Raw genomic sequence first — 18,814 nt, forward strand, 5'->3', positions numbered from 1 at the left:
CATAAGTGCCCTTGGGATTCCCATTTTGCAGAGGAGGCTCAGGGTCCTTGTCACTTGCCCAAGGTCACAGTAAGTGAAAGAATAGGGAGTCTAGAGCTGTGCTCTTCCCTGCTGCCCTCCAGTTGGAAAGCTCTCCAGGCCAGGGACAGGCTTTGCAGAGAGAAGGTGCAGAGGACGGGACAGACAGATATTCAGGGACTGTGAGGACCGAGGTGGTTCTGCCAACTGTGGAGGGCCTGGTCACTTGACAAGGCACCTCTTTGCACCCCCCTGAGGCTCTCTCAAAGCCCCTTTTCCAGTTAGGACATTTTGTTATCTCCTGTGTAGTTTTTGTTGATTGCCCTCTGAAATGCTGTGAGAGGACAGATCATTCTGCCCTCGCCTGCCCAGCCCAGCACCTGGCACAGTCATTGCTCAGTGTATATTTATTGAATGAACAATTGACTGAATGTCAGGCCCAGGGCTTTGCCTTAGGAAGTAGGCTGTTGGATAAGAGGACTACCATACTTTGCATTTTTTTCTGGAAATTTATGTCACCTGGGAGTGGAGCAGATTACCAGGCTGTTTCCAGAGACAGCAACTCTCCATAAAGTGAGCCAACCCTGGAGCCGGGCACAGTGGCTCACGCCTGTAATCCCAGCACTTTGGGAGGCTGAGACAGGTAGATCACGAGGTCAGGAGTTTGAGACCAGCCTGGCCAACATGGTGAAACCCCATCTCTAGTAAAAAAAAAAACAAAAAACAAAAATTAGCCGGGCGTGGTGGTGGGCGCCTGTAATCCCAGCTACTCAGGAGGCTGAGGCAGTAGAATTGCTTGGGCCTGGGAGGCAGAGGTTGCAGTGAGCAAAGATTGCGCCACTGCACTCCAGCCTGGGTGACAGAGCAAGAGACTCTGTCTAAAAAAAAAAAAAAAAAAAAAAAAAAGCCAACCCTGAGGAGGAGTCTATGTTCAGCCGCAGGGAGCCAGAGAATTGGGGCTGAGGTATCTGGCACCGAAAAACTTTAGGCCTTTCTCATGTAAATGAAGTTTTGATATAGATTCAGCTCCCCTACCCCCCACAATTGAAACTGTTTTGGGGGCCAGCAATTAGGGGCTAATTTGTGACAGTGACTTCATTTTCTTCCTATTAAAATAGTGGTTTATTCAGTAGCCTTGGTGAATAAATTTAGGCATAATAGTTAAATGTAATAGTTTATGTAACAAACAGTGATTAATAAATGTTGCTGTCCAGATTCCTGTTATAGCTCTAACCTGATGTTATGAACTGAGATTAAATTTGAATTTGAGTGCTTACATTATTTTGTAAAGGTGGTAGTATATCCACATATCCACAGTTTTTTCTTTTAAATATGTGAAACTGTGCTTGGTTTCTCTTTTCCAAAGTTGGCCTTTTCCATCACATGGGCAAGTCCTGAACCTAAGCCCAGACACTAGCCCATCATCTCCAGCGATGAATGTCATCCCCCTAGACTTCAGCAACCTGAGTTAATTAAAAGGTTCAGATGAAGTTAATCAAGTTTGGAACTCTAATTTTGTGCAGTGTTTTGATACGATTTGATGAGTCATCTTTTGGTGAAGCAGCTCTCTAGCCCTGACAGTGTTTGATCTTAACGGAACAGTTTTATAATGTGTAAACTGGTGGGAGGTGCTCTTCAGAAATGCAGAGTCAACAGTGGTATGTGTGTGCGCTGGCTCTTTGGGCGGGGCATAAAGCAGAACAAAGAGGAGAATTTAATAAGCAAGAACTTGTCAGGGGCTAGGGTCAGTTCTGAGGCTGCTGCCTGTCAAAAACAAGGGTTTCTTCCTGCCCCCCTCCACTGCTGCTAACTGGAGTCTGACCTTCGAGAAAGAGTGAAAAAAGACAGCTTCTGTTTGTTTTGCTGCAAATAAGTGGCTGGACTGATTGGCCCCCTTCCCAGAGGCCCTGCAAGGACTTCAGATGTGGTCAGCGAGGTATGTGGACGGTGCCAGCCTGCCGGCCCTCGTCCAGCCGAACTGCACCAGGAACAGGCAAGGGGCCCAGAGAAACAGCAGGGCCAGCTGCCGCTGCCTTTGCTCCTGCTCTTAATGCCATCCTATTTATTCCTGGTCTTACTCTCTCAAGATTGATGGGCAAGGTTTTGTATGACCTCCATCCCCACTTCTCACCCACTGAACTTACAGCTTGAAATTAACAGAGGCAAGGCCCATCTGGAAAAATGCATTTGACAAAAACATGATCAAATGGAGGGTCCCCTGAGGTGGGTAGCAAAGAACCAGACCACTTGGAATCCTAGGTGCTCTGTCCCCGTATGGACCTGCAGTTTCTTTTGGATTCCATTAGGGTTAAGAAGTACAATTTCTGAAGCTAGATTTGAGTTTACATTTCTGCTCCAGTACTTGGGAGTTACAGTGACCAAGTCGTTTAATGTTTCTGAACTTCAGTTTCCTGATCTGCAAAGTAGGAAGGGTAGGCTGGGCATAGTGGGTCATGCCTATAATCCTAGCACTTTGGGAGGCTGAGGCAGAAGGATCACTTAAAGTCAGAAGTTTAACATAGTGAAGCCCTGTCACTACTAAAAATACAGAAGTTATCTATCTGGCCGTGGCTGTGGGTGCCTATAGTCCCAGCTACTGGGGAGCCCGAGGCAGGAGAGTCACTCGAACCCAGGAGACAGAGGTTGCAGTGAGCTGAGATCATGCCACTGCAATCTAGCCTAGGCGACAGAGCGAGACTCTGTCTCAAAACAACAACAACAATAAAAACCAGTAGGAAGGGTGATAATAATTACCCCAGGTTATTGTGAAGATTCCATGAGTGCTAATGCATGTGAAATGTTTAGTATGGTGTCTGGCACATAGTAGGCACTATAACGCTTTGGGCTTTGGTACTCCCACAGCTATGTTTTCAAACCAAAAGATGAAAAGCTTTGTGGTAACAGCTGAAAAAAAATCACCTCTTGTTGGTCACATGTGACAGTTGATGCTTCTGTCCCAGTGACACAGAAATAAGAAGAGCCATCTAGCACAGGACTCCTGCCACTGTCCACCACCTTGCACCTGGAAAGCAGGCAGCCTCAGTTGCCACGTGACTGCTGCAGGGCCTCAGACTATGCCCTATGAGCAGCCCGTGCTCAGCATCGCCTCCATCTGCTCAGGCAGTGTTGATACCCATTCTGGGTCTTGTTGCCCTGTTCTCTCAGGAGTGATTGACAGGACTAGCATTCGACGTTTGATGTAATATCCTCTGCTTTGGCTATACTAACAGATGGCTGGATTCTTTATTTTTATTCATTTATTTACTTTTTTTTTTTTTTTTTTTTGAGACAGAGTCTCACTCCGTCACCCAGGTTGGAGTGCAGTGGCACGATATCGGCTCACCATAACCTCTGCCACCTAGGTTCAAGCGATTCTCTTGCCTCAGCCTCCCCAGTAGCTGGGATTACAAGCGCCTGCTACCACACCCAGCTAATTTTTGTATTTTTAATAGAGATAGGGTTTTACCATCTTGGCTAGGCTGGTCTTGAACTCTTGACTTTGTGATCCACCCGCCTTGGCCTCCTTTATTTTATGGGACATTTTTGGAAAAGAGGCTTGGTCCAAACAGGCAGTACTTTCCACTTCTGCAGTCATTTCTCTACCCTGCCCCCAAATGGTTACTCAGTTGCATTTATTTATTTACTACAATCGGAGTACCAGCAGCACATCTACAAAATTAGAAGTCTTGGGTGGTAGCAGATCAGTGCTCTCTGGCATCCAGATGGTCACAGCCTTACAGCTTTTTTTTTGAGACAGAGTTTCGCTCTTGTCGCTCAGGCAGTGGCACAATATCGGCTCACTGCAACCTCCACCTCCTGGGTTCGAGAGATTCTCCTGCCTCAGCCTCCCGAGTAATAGATTTCAGGCACCTGCCACCATGCCCGGCTAATTGTTTTGGTATTTTTAGTAGAGATGGGGTTTCACCATGTTGGCCAGGCTGGTCTTGAACTCCTGACCTCAGGTGATCCACCTGCCTCAGCCTCCCGAAGTGCTGGGATTACAGGCATGAGCCACTGTGCCTGGCCAATTGTCATAGCTTTCAGTTGGCTACCAAGTGTTGAGGTAGCATTGAGGGTTGCAGAAGCTGTGTTCTTGAAAAAGAGAAGAGAGTAACATTCTCAGAAAGCAAACAGTATTCAGAGTCCATGGGTTTTCTGGAGCTTTTTTCTTTTCTTTCCCAGGATGAAGTGCAGTGGTGCAATCTTGGCTCACTGCAAGCTCCGCCTCCTGGATTCACGCCATTCTCCTGCCTCAGCCTCCCGAGTAGCTGGGACTACAGGCATCCACCACCACACCCGGCTAATTTTTTTTTTTTTTTTTTTGTATTTTTACTAGAGACGGCATTTCACCATGTTGTCCAGGATGGTCTCGATCTCCTGACCTTGTGATCCGCCCGCCTCGGCCTCCCAAAGTGCTGGGATTACAAACGTGAGCCACCGCGCCTGGCTTCTTTCCTTTTTTTTAAAAGAAATTACCAGCCGGGTGCAGTGGCTCATGCCTGTAGTTCCAGCACTTTGGGAGGCCAAGGCAGGAGGATCACCTGAGGTCAGGAGTTTGAGACCAGGAATTTATGTATTTTTAGTGAAACCCCGTCTCTACCAAAAATACAAAAAATTAGCTGGGTGGGGCTGCAGGCATCTGTAATCCCAGCTACTCGGGAGGTTGAGGCAGGAGAATGGCTTGAACCCGGGAGGCAGAGGTTGCAGTGAGCCGAGATCGTGCCATTGCACTCCAGTCTGGGCAACAGACTGGAGTGCAACAGACAATGAGACTGTCTCAAAAAGAAAAAAAGAAATTACTTCTGCTCTGATGTGCAGAGCCCCATCTATACTGGACACCTGAAAGTTACCAGAGAAATACAGGCCAGGGGCCTTTGACATTGGCACTGAGAAAAGCGTAGTGCAGAAGCAGGGTGTGTCTTTTTTTTTTAACCTGGGCATCTGTGATTTGAGGTCTTCTTGGAACACTTTATAACCCATTTCTGAACTTCTCCCAGGCTTCAGTGGAGCCACCTGTTGTAGCTTCTAAAACTCTGTCCTCCTCAGTTGTTCTCCCACCCATTGCCTTCACAGTTGCAGAGACCAAGATTCACTCACTCGACATTGGACCTTTAGCACCCAGGTCTCTCTGGCACAAAGTAAATGTTCGGCCAGGCTGGTGGAGTGACTTCTACTTAAAGAATGGTCCTCAACATAGGCTGCTCATTATCAAAACTATTTGGTCTTTAAAAAGTGTGACTCTGCTGCTTCAGTCTGGGGTGGGTACCAAATACTTGCTTTTTTTTATTTTTTATTTTTATTTTTTTTGAGACAGCGTCTCGCTCTGTCACCCAGTTGATCTCGGCTCACTGCAAGCTCCGCCTTCTGGGTTCACGCCATTCTCCTGCCTCAGCCTCCCGAGTAGCTGGGACTACAGGCGCCCACCACCACGCCCGGCTAATTTTTTTGTGTTTTCAGTAGAGACGGGGTTTCACCGTGTTAGCCAGGATGGTCTCAATCTCCGACCTCGTGATCTGCCTGTCTCGGCCTCCCAAAGTGCTGGGATTACAGGTGTGAGCCACCGTGCCTGGCCCAAATACTTGCATTTTTAAAGAGCCTCACAGCAACTCCTGGTAGTTTTCAATTTACCTTAACTTTTATGTAGGAACCCCTTGTCCTGGTAGAGAGTATAATTTGCTGAGTAAGTCTACTTTTTCAGTCAACATATACGGAAGGGACATCAATGAAAGAACTGGCAAACTGTAAAGCCCCGTCTCCAGGTGTGAAATATGGTCCCAGCGCACTCAGGGCGTGGGCCTAGAAGCTGATCCATGTCTCTATGTCTGTTCTGAAATATCCTGTGTGATGTGGGAGAAGGAGTATTGTCCTTAGAGATAAGGCTTGAGACTGGCTGTGCCCTTTCCTTGGGCAGCATGTAGGGAGAAAGAATGCCTGCCCACCCACAGGCACGTTACCTGTGGACAAGGTGTAGTGGGCAGTTAGAAGGTGTTGGTATGTTAATCAGTCTTTTTTTGTCTTTTTTTTTTTTTTTTTTTTTTTTTTGAGATGGAGTTTTGCTCTATCACACAGACAGAGTGCAGTGGCACGATCTCGGCTCATTGCAACCTCCTCCCAGGTTCAAGTGATTTTACTGCCTCAGCCTCCCAAGTACCTGGGACTATAGGTGTGCGCCACCATGCCCGGCTAATTTATGTATTTTTTTAGTAGAGACAGTATTTCACCATGTTGGCCAGGCTGGTCTCGAACCTCTGACCTCATGATCTGCCCGCCTCAGCCTCCGAAAGTGCTGGGATTGCAGACGTGAGCCACCATACCTGGCCAGTGTTTTTTTTTTTTTTTTTCTGAGATGAGATCTCACTCTGTTGCTCAGGCTGGAGTGCAGTGGCGTGATCTTGGCTCACTACAACCTCTGCCTCCTGGGTTCAAGCGGTTCTCCTGCCTCAGCCTCCTGGTAGCTGAGATTACAGGTGCCTGCCACCACGCCTGGCTAATTTGTTGTATTTTTAGTAGAGACAGGGTTTCACCATGTTGACCAGGCTGGTCTCAAACTCTTGACCTCAGAAGATCCACCCGCCTCGGCCTCCCAAAATGCTTGAATTACAGGCATGAGCCACTGCACCCAGCCTAATCAATCGTTTGTCTTTGTTTGGGATAAAAGTTCTAGCCTTACTGGGGTCTTCCTACACAATAGTTCTGACTCACAGCCATCATCTGAACCTTTCCTCTGGTTCACAACCAAAATTAAACATCCGTTTATGGGGATTGAGGTAGTTTTCATAGTAAAGGAGGTTTTGTTTGTGCCTGTTTGATGGGTCTAAGTATTTGTCTGGCCTTTCTGGCTAAAGCAGCCTTTGAACTGGTCCTGCCTAGAATGCATACCTCCCACTCCTTATCATCTCTCTTCTGGGTCCCTTCCCCTTTCCCTTCCCCTTTCCCTTCCCCTTTCCCTTCCCCTTCCCCTTCCTCTTCCCCTTCCCCTTTCCCTTTCCTTTCCCCTTTCCTTTCCCCTTCCCCTTCCCTTCTCCCTTCCCTTTTTCCTTTTCTTTTCCTTTTTTTCTTTCTTTCTTTTTTTTTTTTTTTGATAGGGTCTCATTCTGTCACCCAGGCTGGAGTGCAGTGATGAGATCTCTGCTCATACAGCCTTGACCTTCTGGGCTCAAGTGATCTTCTGCCTTGGCCTCCTGAGTAACTGGGACTACAGGCACCACCATACCTGGCTAAATTTTTTTTTTTTTTTTTTTTTTTAGTAGCAGTGAGGTCTCACTATGTTGCCCAGGGTGGTCTCAAACTCCTGGGCTCAAGCCGATCCTCACGCCTCGGCCCCCCAAAGTGTTGGGATTGCAGATGTGTGCCACCACACTCGGCCTCTTCTGGGCCTTTTTTTGTTTGAGATGGAGTCTCACTCTGTTGCTCAGGCTGGAGTGCAGTGGCACGATCTCGGCTCACTGCAACCTCTGCCTCCTGGGTTCCAGCGATTCTCCTGCCTCAGCCTCCCAAGTAGCTGGGATTACAGGTGCCTGGCTAATTTTTGTATTTTTGGTAGAGACAGGGTTTCACCATGTTGACTAGGCTGGTCTTGAACTCCTGATCTCAGGTAATCCTCCCACCTCGGCCTCCCAAAGTGCTGGGATTACAGGCGTGAACCACCGCGCCCAGCTTTTTTTTTTTTAATTTTACTTTTTTGAGACAGAGTCTTACTCTCACCCGGCTGGAGTGCAGTGGCACAATCTTGGTTCACAGCAACTTCTGCCTCCTGGGTTCAAGTGATTCTCTTGCCTCAGTCTCCCGAGTAGCTGGGAGCACAGGTGTGTGCCACCACGCCTGGCTAATTTTTGTATTTTTAGTAGAGATGGGGTTTCACTATGTTGACCAGGCTGGTCTCGAACTCCTGACCTCGTGATCCACCTGCCTCAGCCTCCCAGAGTGCTGGGATTACAGCTATGAGCCACCGCACCTGGCTCTTCCAGGTGTTAATAGAGCCTTTTTCCTCTACTGGAAGCTTCCACTGCTTTCTGCCCCTTTCAAACTCATACATCATTGAATTGTTGTTTCCTCAGGGAAGCCTTCCTAATACCACTCTACAGAGGGTGTCAGACCCCCTATTATACTATCACAGCACTTTTCACAGTAAGGTAAATTGCGTTTACAATTGTTGGATTGCCTCTCTGACTATGTTTGTTGAATAAATAAAAAAGGTGGCCAGGTGCAGTGGCTTACGCCTATAATCCCAGCACTTTGGGAGGCTGAGGCGGGCAGATCACGAGGTCAGGAGTTTGAGACCAGCCTGACCAACATGGTGAAACCCCATCTCTGCTAAATATACAAAAATTAGCAGGGCATGGTGGTATGTGCCTGTAGTCCCAGCTACTCAGGAGGCTGAGGCAGAAGAATCGCTTGAACCCGGGAGGCAGAGGTTGCAGTGAGCCAAGATCATGCTATTGCACTCCAGCCTGGGCGACAGTGTGAGCCTCCATCTCAAAAAAAAAAAAAAAAAAAAAAAACGACTTTATAACCTGCCTTCTTTTTCTTTTTCCCAGTGCTCCTAAAGTTCCGTACAGATAAAGGAAGAGATCCCAGTTCTGATACATATGAGGAAGATTCCGAGTTGTTGCTCCAGATACGAAATGATGTGCTTGACTCACTGGGTATTAGTCCTGACCTGCTTCCTGAGGACTTTGTCAGGTTGGTCTCAGTATTTATCACTGTTTAGTCTGGACAGATGAAGTTTGTTTTCAGGATTTGCCTTAATTTGAGGAGCTCTTTTATTAGACCCAAAGCCCTGCAGAGAGCCCCCTGCCACATTCTGCTAGCTCCTGTCGACTTCTGCCTCTTCACTAGAATAGCAATATATAAAAAATAAAGAGGGGGCAGATTCTGATTTTTACAATAAGTATCTTATATGCACGTTCAAAATTCAAGGCAATATAAGATCTGTAAACACTATTCTCTACCTTTTTTCACTTTACGTGATCTTGTTATTTCTTGATGACATCTCCAGATCAGTATATAGTTTGCTCCCTCCTTTCCACAGCTCCTCAGTATTCCAGTGTGTGAAGCGATGGAGTTTATTAAACCAGTTGCCTGCTCACTCAAGTTGTGTTTTGGCTTTTCTGTTTTGTTTTGTTTTGTTTTGAGACAGAGTCTTGCTCTGTCGCCCAGGCTGGAGTACAGTGGCGCAATCTCCGTTCACTGCAAGCTCTGCCTCCCGGGTTCACACCATTCTCCTGTCTCAGCCTCCCGAGTGGCTGGGACTACAGAAGCCCGCCACCACGCCCGGCTAATATTTTGTATTTTTAGTAGAGACGGGGTTTCACCATGTTAGCCAGGATGGTCTCGATCTCCTGACCTCGTGATCTGCCCGCCTCGGCCTCCAAAGTGCTGGGATTACAGGCGTGAGCCACCGTGCCTGGCCCGTGGCAAAGATTACAGGCTTTTCTAACTGTGTAACACTGTAGTGTGTGACCTTGTGTTGTACGTGTGCAGGTATAACTGCAGGATAATTAGAAGGAAGGGAGTTGATGGGTCAGAAGGATGTAATTTATCATTTGGTCGGCATTGCCACTTTGCCCCCATTGGTATCCTATCAATTTATACCCCCAGCAGCACAACCACCCATGTTCCCAGCATCCTCTTACTTGGACACTGCATGCTTTCACCTTATGTGACCACCTCTTTGCTCTCATAAACAGGCTTAGGATTTGATTGGAGAAGACCAGATGGTGACTAGGTCACAATCTCCTTTTTTTTTTTTTTTTTTTTTTCTTCGAGACAGTTTGACTCTTGTCGCCCAGGCTGGCGTGCAATGACACAATCTCGGCTCACTGCAACCTCTGCCTCTCAGGTCCAAGCAATTTTCCTGACTCAGCCTTTTGAGTAGCTGGGATTACAGGTGCCCACCACCATGCCCAGCTAATTTTTTTTTGTATTTTTAGTAGAGATGGGGTTTTCCATGTTGGCCATGCAGGTCTCGAACTCCTGACCTCAGATGATCCGCCCACCTTGGTGTCCCAAAGTGCTGAGATTACAGGCGTGAGCCACCACACGCTCCATCCATAATCTCCTTCAAGCAGCTCTGGGATCATGCATTCACCCTAATTCCCTTTCCATGTCTTGAGGGGCTTCCTAAACTCGGCTTTGCAGTGCCTCCAGCTTGTAGCAGTAATGATGGCTACAGTTTACTGAGCAGCTATTATGTACTAGGCATCAGGTAGTAAGTAGCCAACCCACATCCCACCCCAGGTATCATCACAGTGCTTGCTCTAGCAATAACATGCTACCTTGATTTCTTATCAACAGTAAGGTCTGCCAGAGTCCCTAGTCCCTCCTTTCTTCCCTTCCTGCTGGGAACTTCAGGTAGGCAACAGCAAACCCCACTCCATTTAGGGCCAGCAGTGGTCTTTGAAGCACCTGCGGTTCCCTGACCCAATAAGCCATGATTGTCCTGGTGCAGTGGCTCAAACCTATAATCCCAGCATTTTGGGAGGCTGAGGCTGGCAGATTGCTTTGAGCTTAGGAGTTTGAGGCCAACCTTGACGATGTGGTGAAACCCTGTCTCTACAAAAAATAGAAAAATTAACTGGGTATTGATGACTGGTGCTTGTAGTCTATATATATATATACACACACACATACATATACACACACATATTTAGAAATTTGCCTTAAGGAATTATTTCAACACCTGTGTCTTTGTCGAGACGTATGATTACAGTGTTGAACAGCTTAAATGTCCCTCAATAGGTTATAGAACAGAACAAGTAATAGTTGATAATATTTGGGTTTTAAATTATACTTATTTATTTATTTTTTGAGACAGTCTTGCTCTGTCACCAGGCTGGAGTGTAGTTGTGCAATCTCAGCTCACTGCAACCTATGCCTCCCAGGTTCAAGCGATTCCCCTGCCTCAACCTCCTGAGTAGCTGGGACTACAGGCACACCCCACCACGTCAACATAATTTTTGTATTTTTATTAGAGACGGGGTTTCACCATGTGGGCCAGGATGGTCTCGATCTCTTGACCTTGTGATCCACCTGCCTCGACCTCCCAAAGTGCTGGGATTACAGGCATCAGCCACCAAGCCTGGCCTAATTATATCCATTTAGATTGTGCACTTTTTAAAACGTCTAGAAGGGGCTGGGTGTGGTGGCTCACACCTGTCATCCCAGCACTTTGGGAGGCTGAGGCAGGCGGATCATGAGGTCAAGAGATCGAGACCAGCCTGGCCAACATGGTGAAACCCCGTCTCTACTAAAAATAAAAAAATTAGCCGGGTGTGGTAGCAGGCGCCTGTAGTCCCAGCTACTCGGGAGGCTGTCTGGAGAGTGGCATGAACCCGGGAGGCGGTGCTTGCAGTGAGCTGAGATTGCACCACTGCCACTCCAGCCTGCGTGACAGAGCGAGACTCTGTCTCCAAAAAAAAATATCTAGAAGGATGTGCATCAAACTGGGGAGACTGGAGGTAGTGTTCTGTAGGGAGGCTTTCCCTTTCACTTGTCTGTGTTCCAGTTTGCTTGGTGAGCACACGCCATTGTGTTCAGGAGTAGGAGCTGGCAGAGCACACTTCCTTTGGGGAAGTGGTGGAATAAAGTGATTTGCTCACTAGGATGGGTGACTTGGAGGGGCAGGTGACTGTGTCATCTAAAATTTGTCCTCTGGATGCCCCATCCTGGCCCAGAAGGGCTGGTTTCTATGTGAGTTGTGAAGACTCTTTCTGCCCTCATACTTTAATTTCAGGCCTCAAATTTCCCTTGCCTCCTACATGTTAACACAGGCCTGCTCCCTGACATTTGTCTGGGAATAGCATATAGAACCCACTGCCCATTATGGGTAAGAAGAGAATTGCGAGAATGTGACCAGGGCGCTGAAACATCTGATATCTCTAGGACAGATATAGGAAGCACAGATATAGTCTTTCCTTTAACTTATAAAGGTAAAAATAAAAGTATTGTGAAAGAATTTCTGGTTGCCAAAGTTCAAAGGTCTTTTCCAACCACTTATGAACCCCTGGCTCAGATTTCGTTTTCATGCCTAGATGCCAGCATTAACACTGCTGTCTGAATCTGGCCCTCCTGCTAGAAGTTGTTTTTATTCAGGAGAGTTGTTTTTATTCTCCAGATGTCATGGTCACAGTTCTGTTCCCAGTGTTCCATTTTCCTTGTCTTCCTTCTCTTTTAGTTACTGCTTCTCCGAGATGGCCCCAGTGTGTGCGGTGGTTGGAGGGATTTTGGCACAGGAAATTGTGAAGGTAAAACATCACTATGGAGCAGAAAATAGTTAACCATGACTTTGTATATGTGCTGACAGAGAGAATGGAAACTGTCTTAGACAGCTGCCTGCTTTCTCTTACCCCATTCATCTTTGTTTCATGCCCTACCCATTTCCACCTCATCCCATTTTCTCTGGCCCATCCAGGTGGCCGTTCAGCAAATGACCTTGGAGTGCCAGCTCTGTGCTCAGCGCACAGTTGGCCATAGTGCCTCGAAGGTGTGATCTGCTCTCCCCTAACTGTGTTAGTTATCCAGTGCCTGTTGATTTGGTCGGGGATTCTGCTTCTCATGGCTCTTATAGTGAGTACTATCATGATCCCCACTTAAGAGGAAGACACTGGGGCCCATGAAAGGGGCTCCAGAACCTGTGCTTTTTTTTTTTTTTTTTTTTGAAACGGAGTCTCGCTCTGTCGCCCAGGCTGGAGTGCAGTGGCCGGATCTCAGCTCACTGCAAGCTCCGCCTCCCGGGTTTATGCCATTCTCCTGCCTCAGCCTCCCGAGTAGCTGGGGCTACAGGCATCCACCACCACACCCGGCTAGTTTTTTGTATTTTTTTTAGTAGAGACGGGGTTTCACCGTGTTAGCCAGGATGGTCTCGATCTCCTGACCTCGTGAGCCGCCTGCCTCAGCCTCCCAAAGTGCTGGGATTACCGGCTTGAGCCACCGTGCCCAGTCGAACCTGTGCTCTTAACCTCTGTACAGTTTATCTCCATTCATCACCATGGCATCAAAGCCCTCCCTTTTTTTTTTTTTTTTTTTTTTGAGACAGAGTCTCGCTCTGTCTCCCAGGCTGGAGTGAAGTGGCACGATCTCAGCTCACTGCAAGCTCTGCTTCCCGGGTTCATGCCATTCTCCTGCCTTAGCCTCCTGAGTAGCTGGGACTACAGGTGCCCGCCACCACCCCCAGCTCATTTTTTGTATTTTTAGTAGAGATGGGGTTTCACCGTGTTAGCCAGGATGGTCTCGATCTCCTGACCTCGTGATCCGCCCACCTTGGCCTCCCAAAGTGCTGGGAATACAGGTGTGAGCCACCACACCCGGCCAAGCCTCCCTCTTTTTAACCCACACACTGTAGGTATTTGCAGAGAAATCGATGTCTGTGTCCCCATGAACACACCAGGAGCCCCTCAAGGCTCTGTACAGGATGACCCGTGACCCTGTTAGGTAGGTGTTAGTGTCTCTCTCAGAAGGGAAGCATTTCCTACAGGGTCACATAGCCAGTAACTAGCACAGCCTTTTGAGGGTCTTCTGGAACATTTGGGTGCTAAAACTATCCCATACCCCCAAACATATTGTACATTCTTTGCGGACTTTCCTAGTTGCCCAAAGATGTTAAGTTTGCCTTCTGCAGGTTCTTGGCTGCCTTAGTGGACTCCAGTGAGGCTTTTTCCTTCTTTCTTGTGGAGCAGAGTCATGCCTGGTTAAATAATTGGCCATGTCCATGTACATGTCAAGTTTGAACTTAGGAGGACAATTTGGAGACCCAGCCCTTAACACTTTGTCGTGGGGTCTGTAAATTCTGGAGACATTTGACTCAATTTGTTAGTCACACCATTTTCCTATGGCTTTTTTTTTTTTTTTTTTTTTTTTTGTCTATTCTTTTCTGATCCTTCTCTCTGGTCTAAATTCTTCCTTTGATCAATCTAACTTTCTTCTATGATGGGCACTGAGGAGATATTTGAAGGGGGAAGAAAAGTGTGCAATGGCCATACCTCTTTCCTTGCTCAGTTTTATACATAACCCAGAGTGATGTGAAAATTACAGTTTATATGCCCAATCTGAGAAGAGGGTAATGGCCACCCAGAGAACTATTTGAGCAGTATTCTGAGGCTCCCTGTAGACAAACTGCAGGAAAGAGTGCAGCAATGGGAACGTTCTAAGTGGTGAATGGGAATGTACATATTTTTGTAGCCTAAAGTGATGACACCACCAATAATAATAGACAAGACTTACTGAAAGCCCACTGGCTGCCACACAAAGACAGTGTTTTTTACGTGGGTACTCATTTCATCTCCCACTGGCCCTATGAGGTAGGAACTCCTGTGATCCCTGGTTTATAAAAGAGGAACTAAAGTGCAGGAAAGAAGTTGCTTGCCCAGGCTAGTGTGGTGCCAGGATTTGGGCCCAGGCACTCTGGTTGCTGAGCCTGTCCTCTTCACCACGTGGCAGTCATGTGTCAGGTGTTGCCTTCAACGGCACCATCATGTAGAGACTGCATGGACCCCTGGGCAGCTGACCTCGCACCATCAGCCTCACTTCTGTACATCCCGTTGAGGGGCTCCCCCTAAATTTTTCATGTGGGATGGAGACTGGAGGTTGGGGCAGGTAGCCTTGACCCCATTGTTGGTGGTAGCTTCTCACATCCCCATCCTCACACAGCCCCCTCCTTCCTGCCTGCTGGAGACAGCTGGTGCCCAGCATCTTGTTTCTGTTTATCCCAGATAGCCAGAGTACTCTGCATTCTTGGTTGCTGGGTGTGTTTGGAATCTCCTCCTACCCCATCTTGCTTGGGAGGCACTTTACCTTTTGCCCCATGTTCACCCCATACCCTGCTCTCATCCCCAGTACTCCTTCATACTTATCACAGGTCAGCCTTCAGCCAGCTGGCAGGCAGGGCCTACAGTCCAAGGGCCTCAGACTCGCCTTTCTCTCCTGAGACACTGTCTGAGCACTATGGAAAGCTTACACTAGGAGATGGGGGCAAGCGCAAGTCTACTCCCTTGGAATCATCTTTTGCGTCTTTCCTTTCTTATATCCTTCTAGATACCCTATTTTATATCCATGTCTACTTCCTTAGCTTTATAGCAGTTTTCCTTTCTCTCCATCCCCACCGTCCACGGCAGGTCTCCCTGTCTATGGTAAGAGAGGTGATAGTGAAAGCAGCAGCCATCCCAGGCTCCTGGTAAAACACATACCATCTCCTGTATCTTGGGTTTCAGGGTCTAAGAGTTCCAGCTGTGGACTGTTGGACCCTTCCACCTGGCTGGATTGGTGGCATGCCCAGTATTGGTAAAGGACTCCTGGCCTCTACTAATAGCAGCTCCTGCTTACTGAGAATTTACTATATGCTAGGCACTTTACAAGCCTGGTCACATTTCATTCTCACCAAAAGCTCTAGCAGGCAGGTGCTTTTTATTTGCCTATTTTATACGTGAGCCCAGAGAAGCAAACTTCTTTCTGATCCAAGCTCCATGTGGACAGAGACCTTCTCAGAATCCTTAATGTCTAGCCAAATACCTGGCATAAAGTAGATGCTGAATAAATTTTCCCTTGACTGGGTGCAGTAGCTCAAGCCTGTAATTCCAGCACTTTGGGAGGATTACTTGAACCTAGGAGTTCAAGACCAGCTTGGGCAACATGGGGAGACCTCATGTCTACAAAAGTCCCAGCTACTTGGGAGGTGGTAGGAGGGTCTGTGTGGGAGCTGGGGAGATGGAGGTTGCAGTAAGCCGAGAATGTGCCTCCCACCTGGGCAGCAGAACAAGATCCTGTCTCAAAAAATTAAAATTAAAAACATTTTTAAATAAATAAAATTTCCCTGGAAAAATGGCTGGATAACACTATTTGTATATAGTAGATGTGATTGTCCCCATTTTATGGATGAGGAAATGAAAAGGGTTTGGTGCTGAGTTTGAGGAGGAGCAGTTCAGGATGTGTAGCGCCACCTTCCTCATGAATGATGGGACGGTGCTCCTGGGAACCATTAAACCCTGCCCTGGCAGCTTGCCTAGGTGATGTCCTTCTCTTTAAATGGTGGCTTGTGGTGAAATTTCAATCCTTTCCAGATTAAGCACCTGTTTGAAAATTTGTGGACAATTGTAAACCCTTTCTCATGAGAGTCAGTATGTTGTTTCAGGGGCTGACCCTACCTCAAAAGACAGGTCTTTTGTAGATACGGGGTTTTGCCATGTTGCCCAGGCTGGTCTCGAACTCCTGGGCTCAAGTGATTCTCCCGCCTCGGCCTCCCAAAGTGCTGGGATTACAGGTGTGAGCCATTAAGCCCAGCCCTGTTCTTGTCTTTTAAAGTGCTCTGTCTGGTAACCCCACAAGATAATCACCATTCTAAATAGCATTGTCCAGACCCTCTGGATCCCAGCCCTGACCCCCTTTGGAAGCCTAGCGATTTTATGTCCTCATGGAAGATCCTCCTTCTGGATCAGTGTGCTCCTTGATTAAATGTGTCCCCTTAGGTGATCAAGGCCACAGCCTAAGAACTGCCACCTTTCTGAGTTGAATAGTCATGAATAATTATTTCTGCTGTTGCCCAGTGGTGGTACAACACAGTGTTAGTCATTGCTTTAGTCTTAAGGTGTTTTGTGTGTGTGTGTGTGGTTTTTTTTTTTTTTGGAGACAGGGTCTCACTCTGTTACCCAGGCTGGAGTATAGTGACTCTATTACAGCTCACTGCAGCCTCAATCTCCGAGGCTCAAGCGATCCTCCCACCTCAGCCTCCCGAATAGCTGGCACCTTGGGCACGCATCATCATACCTGGCTAATTTATTTCAGTTTTCTTTTCCTTTTTCTTTTCTTTTTGAGACAGAGTCTTACTCTGTTGCCCTGGCTGAGTGCAGTGACGCAATCTCAGTTTACTGCAACCTCTGCCTCCCGGGTTCGAGCGATTCTCCTACCTCAGCCTCCCAAGTAGCGCGCCACCATTTTTAGTAGAGACAAGTTTCACCATGTTGGCCAGGGTGGTCTTGAACTCCCAACCTCAGGTGATCTGCCCACTTCAGCCTCCCAGAGTGCTGGGATTACAGGCGTGAGCCACCGCACCCAACCTATTTCAGTTTTCATGTAGATGGGGTCTCACCATGTTGCACAGGGTGGTCTTGAATTCCTGGGCTCAAGTGATTCTCCCACCTCGGCCTCCCAAAGTGCTGGGATTACAGGTGTGAGTGTGGCTGGCCCTGGCCTGCTTTAAATTTTTGAGATACATAGTTTAACCCAAGCTAATACATTTCTTATTCTCATGTTAGGTAGAGAAGGTAATGTTTGGAGGTTAAATAATCTCCTCATGGACACAGCTTGTAAGGGACAGAGCAGAGATAGGACAATCAAAATTGTCTCCAGACATTGCCAAATAGCCCTTTGGGATCTAAATCAACCCCAGTTGAGAACCACTGCCCTAGACTGGTTTTAGAATTTTTTTTCCCTCTATTCCTCTTAAAGCACTTGAGATAAACCCTCTTTTCATTTTTCTCCCTAGGCCCTGTCTCAGCGGGACCCTCCTCACAACAACTTCTTCTTCTTCGATGGCATGAAGGGGAATGGGATTGTAGAGTGCCTTGGCCCCAAGTGAACTCAAGACTTGGCAGCCCCGGAGATGCCAATTGCAGCATTCCCGCCTGTATTCCCTGTCCCCTTCCTTCAGAAGGCATCTCCAGGCAAGGAAAACTGAAGTCATTGGCCCAGTACAGAACATTTCCTGCGACGAAGGAGGTGGTGCCGACGTGCTGCTTCCCATCACAAGCAGCTGCTCGACAAGGGGCGCAGGGTGGCTGTCTTTGTTCCAGCACTGTTCAGGCTGCCTGTCATCCCGGGCCTGCCAGCTCCCCTGAGTGATGAGCACTTCCAAGCACCCCTCTGCCCTTTGTCTGTCCTTATGCAGTCACAGCCTCGCCAGCCCTCTGGGGCGTTGTGGGAGATGCCTGCCAGGAACGAGCATGCTCTGTTGCTTGGGAGCCTCTTGCCACCTTCTTGGACTTACTCCCCACCTGATGTCTTACAGAGAAAAGTGTGACTTCAGGTTGAGAGTAGGCCCAGGCCCCATGAGGCACCAGTGGAAGCACAGCTCCAAGTTCAGACAGGTGCCCTTAGAGAGGAAAACCATGACAGGCAAATGCATTTCCTCTGGAGTTTGAGACCCTGACAAACAACAGGTGGCATCTGGTGTGCTGTTCTTGAGTTTTCATTTAGGATTAGTTGAGTTCCAGCTGGGTGCTGGGAGAAAGGAGATGTTACCAAGTCTTGGATGTTAGGGCAAGACCCTGCAATTTGAGTATTAGTAGGAGAGCTTGTCTTTCAATGCAGGTTCCTGGGGCTTCAGGGCTGGGAGGGAGGAGCCTGCCCTTTTAACAGAACCCCAGTCACATGCGGCCCAAGCCACTCAGAGGCTGTTGCATTTCAGGGTTGTGTTGGTCCTTTGTTTACCTCCTAAACCACAGCTGTTTGTGTTTCACATATGTTGTGAATTTTCCTTGGTTCTTTTTAAAGGAATGATAATAAAGTTACTTGCTTTAGGATTTGCTTGTTTTTCTTCCACTTCAGAAGCTTCTGAGAGAGAATGGGATGATCCTACCAGTTGCCTTTTCAGACCTGAAGAAATCTCCCTTGAGACTCTTAACTCAGAGATTCCTCCTCTCTCTCACCATTCCTGCCACCATTTTTTCTGGGTGATGCAGCAAGAGTTAAATTGTTCACATTCTAGAGTGTGTAGAAGCTTCTGGCTCCAGTTGTCTAATGGGTAATTCAGCTAAATAGTGGCTATTTTCAGTGACAAGAATTATAATAATAAAAGGAAGTCAAAAGT

The 18,814-nt window shown here is 47.6% G+C and overlaps 1 protein-coding gene across 3 annotated transcripts in view; it reads left to right on the forward strand.

Moving 5' to 3' along the window:
* The window catches only part of LOC105478598 (SUMO1 activating enzyme subunit 1), an 86,713-nt gene extending 68,186 nt beyond the window's left edge, over window positions 1-18,527 (forward strand). For 2 of the 3 annotated variants that reach the window (XM_071087245.1, XM_071087247.1), the window contains exons 7-9: window positions 8,556-8,700; window positions 12,194-12,263; window positions 17,492-18,527. In XM_071087245.1, the coding sequence (XP_070943346.1) occupies window positions 8,556-8,700; window positions 12,194-12,263; window positions 17,492-17,584 (308 nt within the window). In that variant the 3' untranslated portion in view covers window positions 17,585-18,527. The remainder of the gene's footprint in view (window positions 1-8,555; window positions 8,701-12,193; window positions 12,264-17,491) is intronic. The other variant, XM_071087246.1, reaches the window with a different exon arrangement.
* The last annotated feature ends 287 nt before the right edge of the window (window positions 18,528-18,814 follow it).

This window comes from Macaca nemestrina, chromosome 20, assembly GCF_043159975.1.
Source record: "Macaca nemestrina isolate mMacNem1 chromosome 20, mMacNem.hap1, whole genome shotgun sequence".
Lineage (NCBI taxonomy): Eukaryota > Metazoa > Chordata > Mammalia > Primates > Cercopithecidae > Macaca > Macaca nemestrina.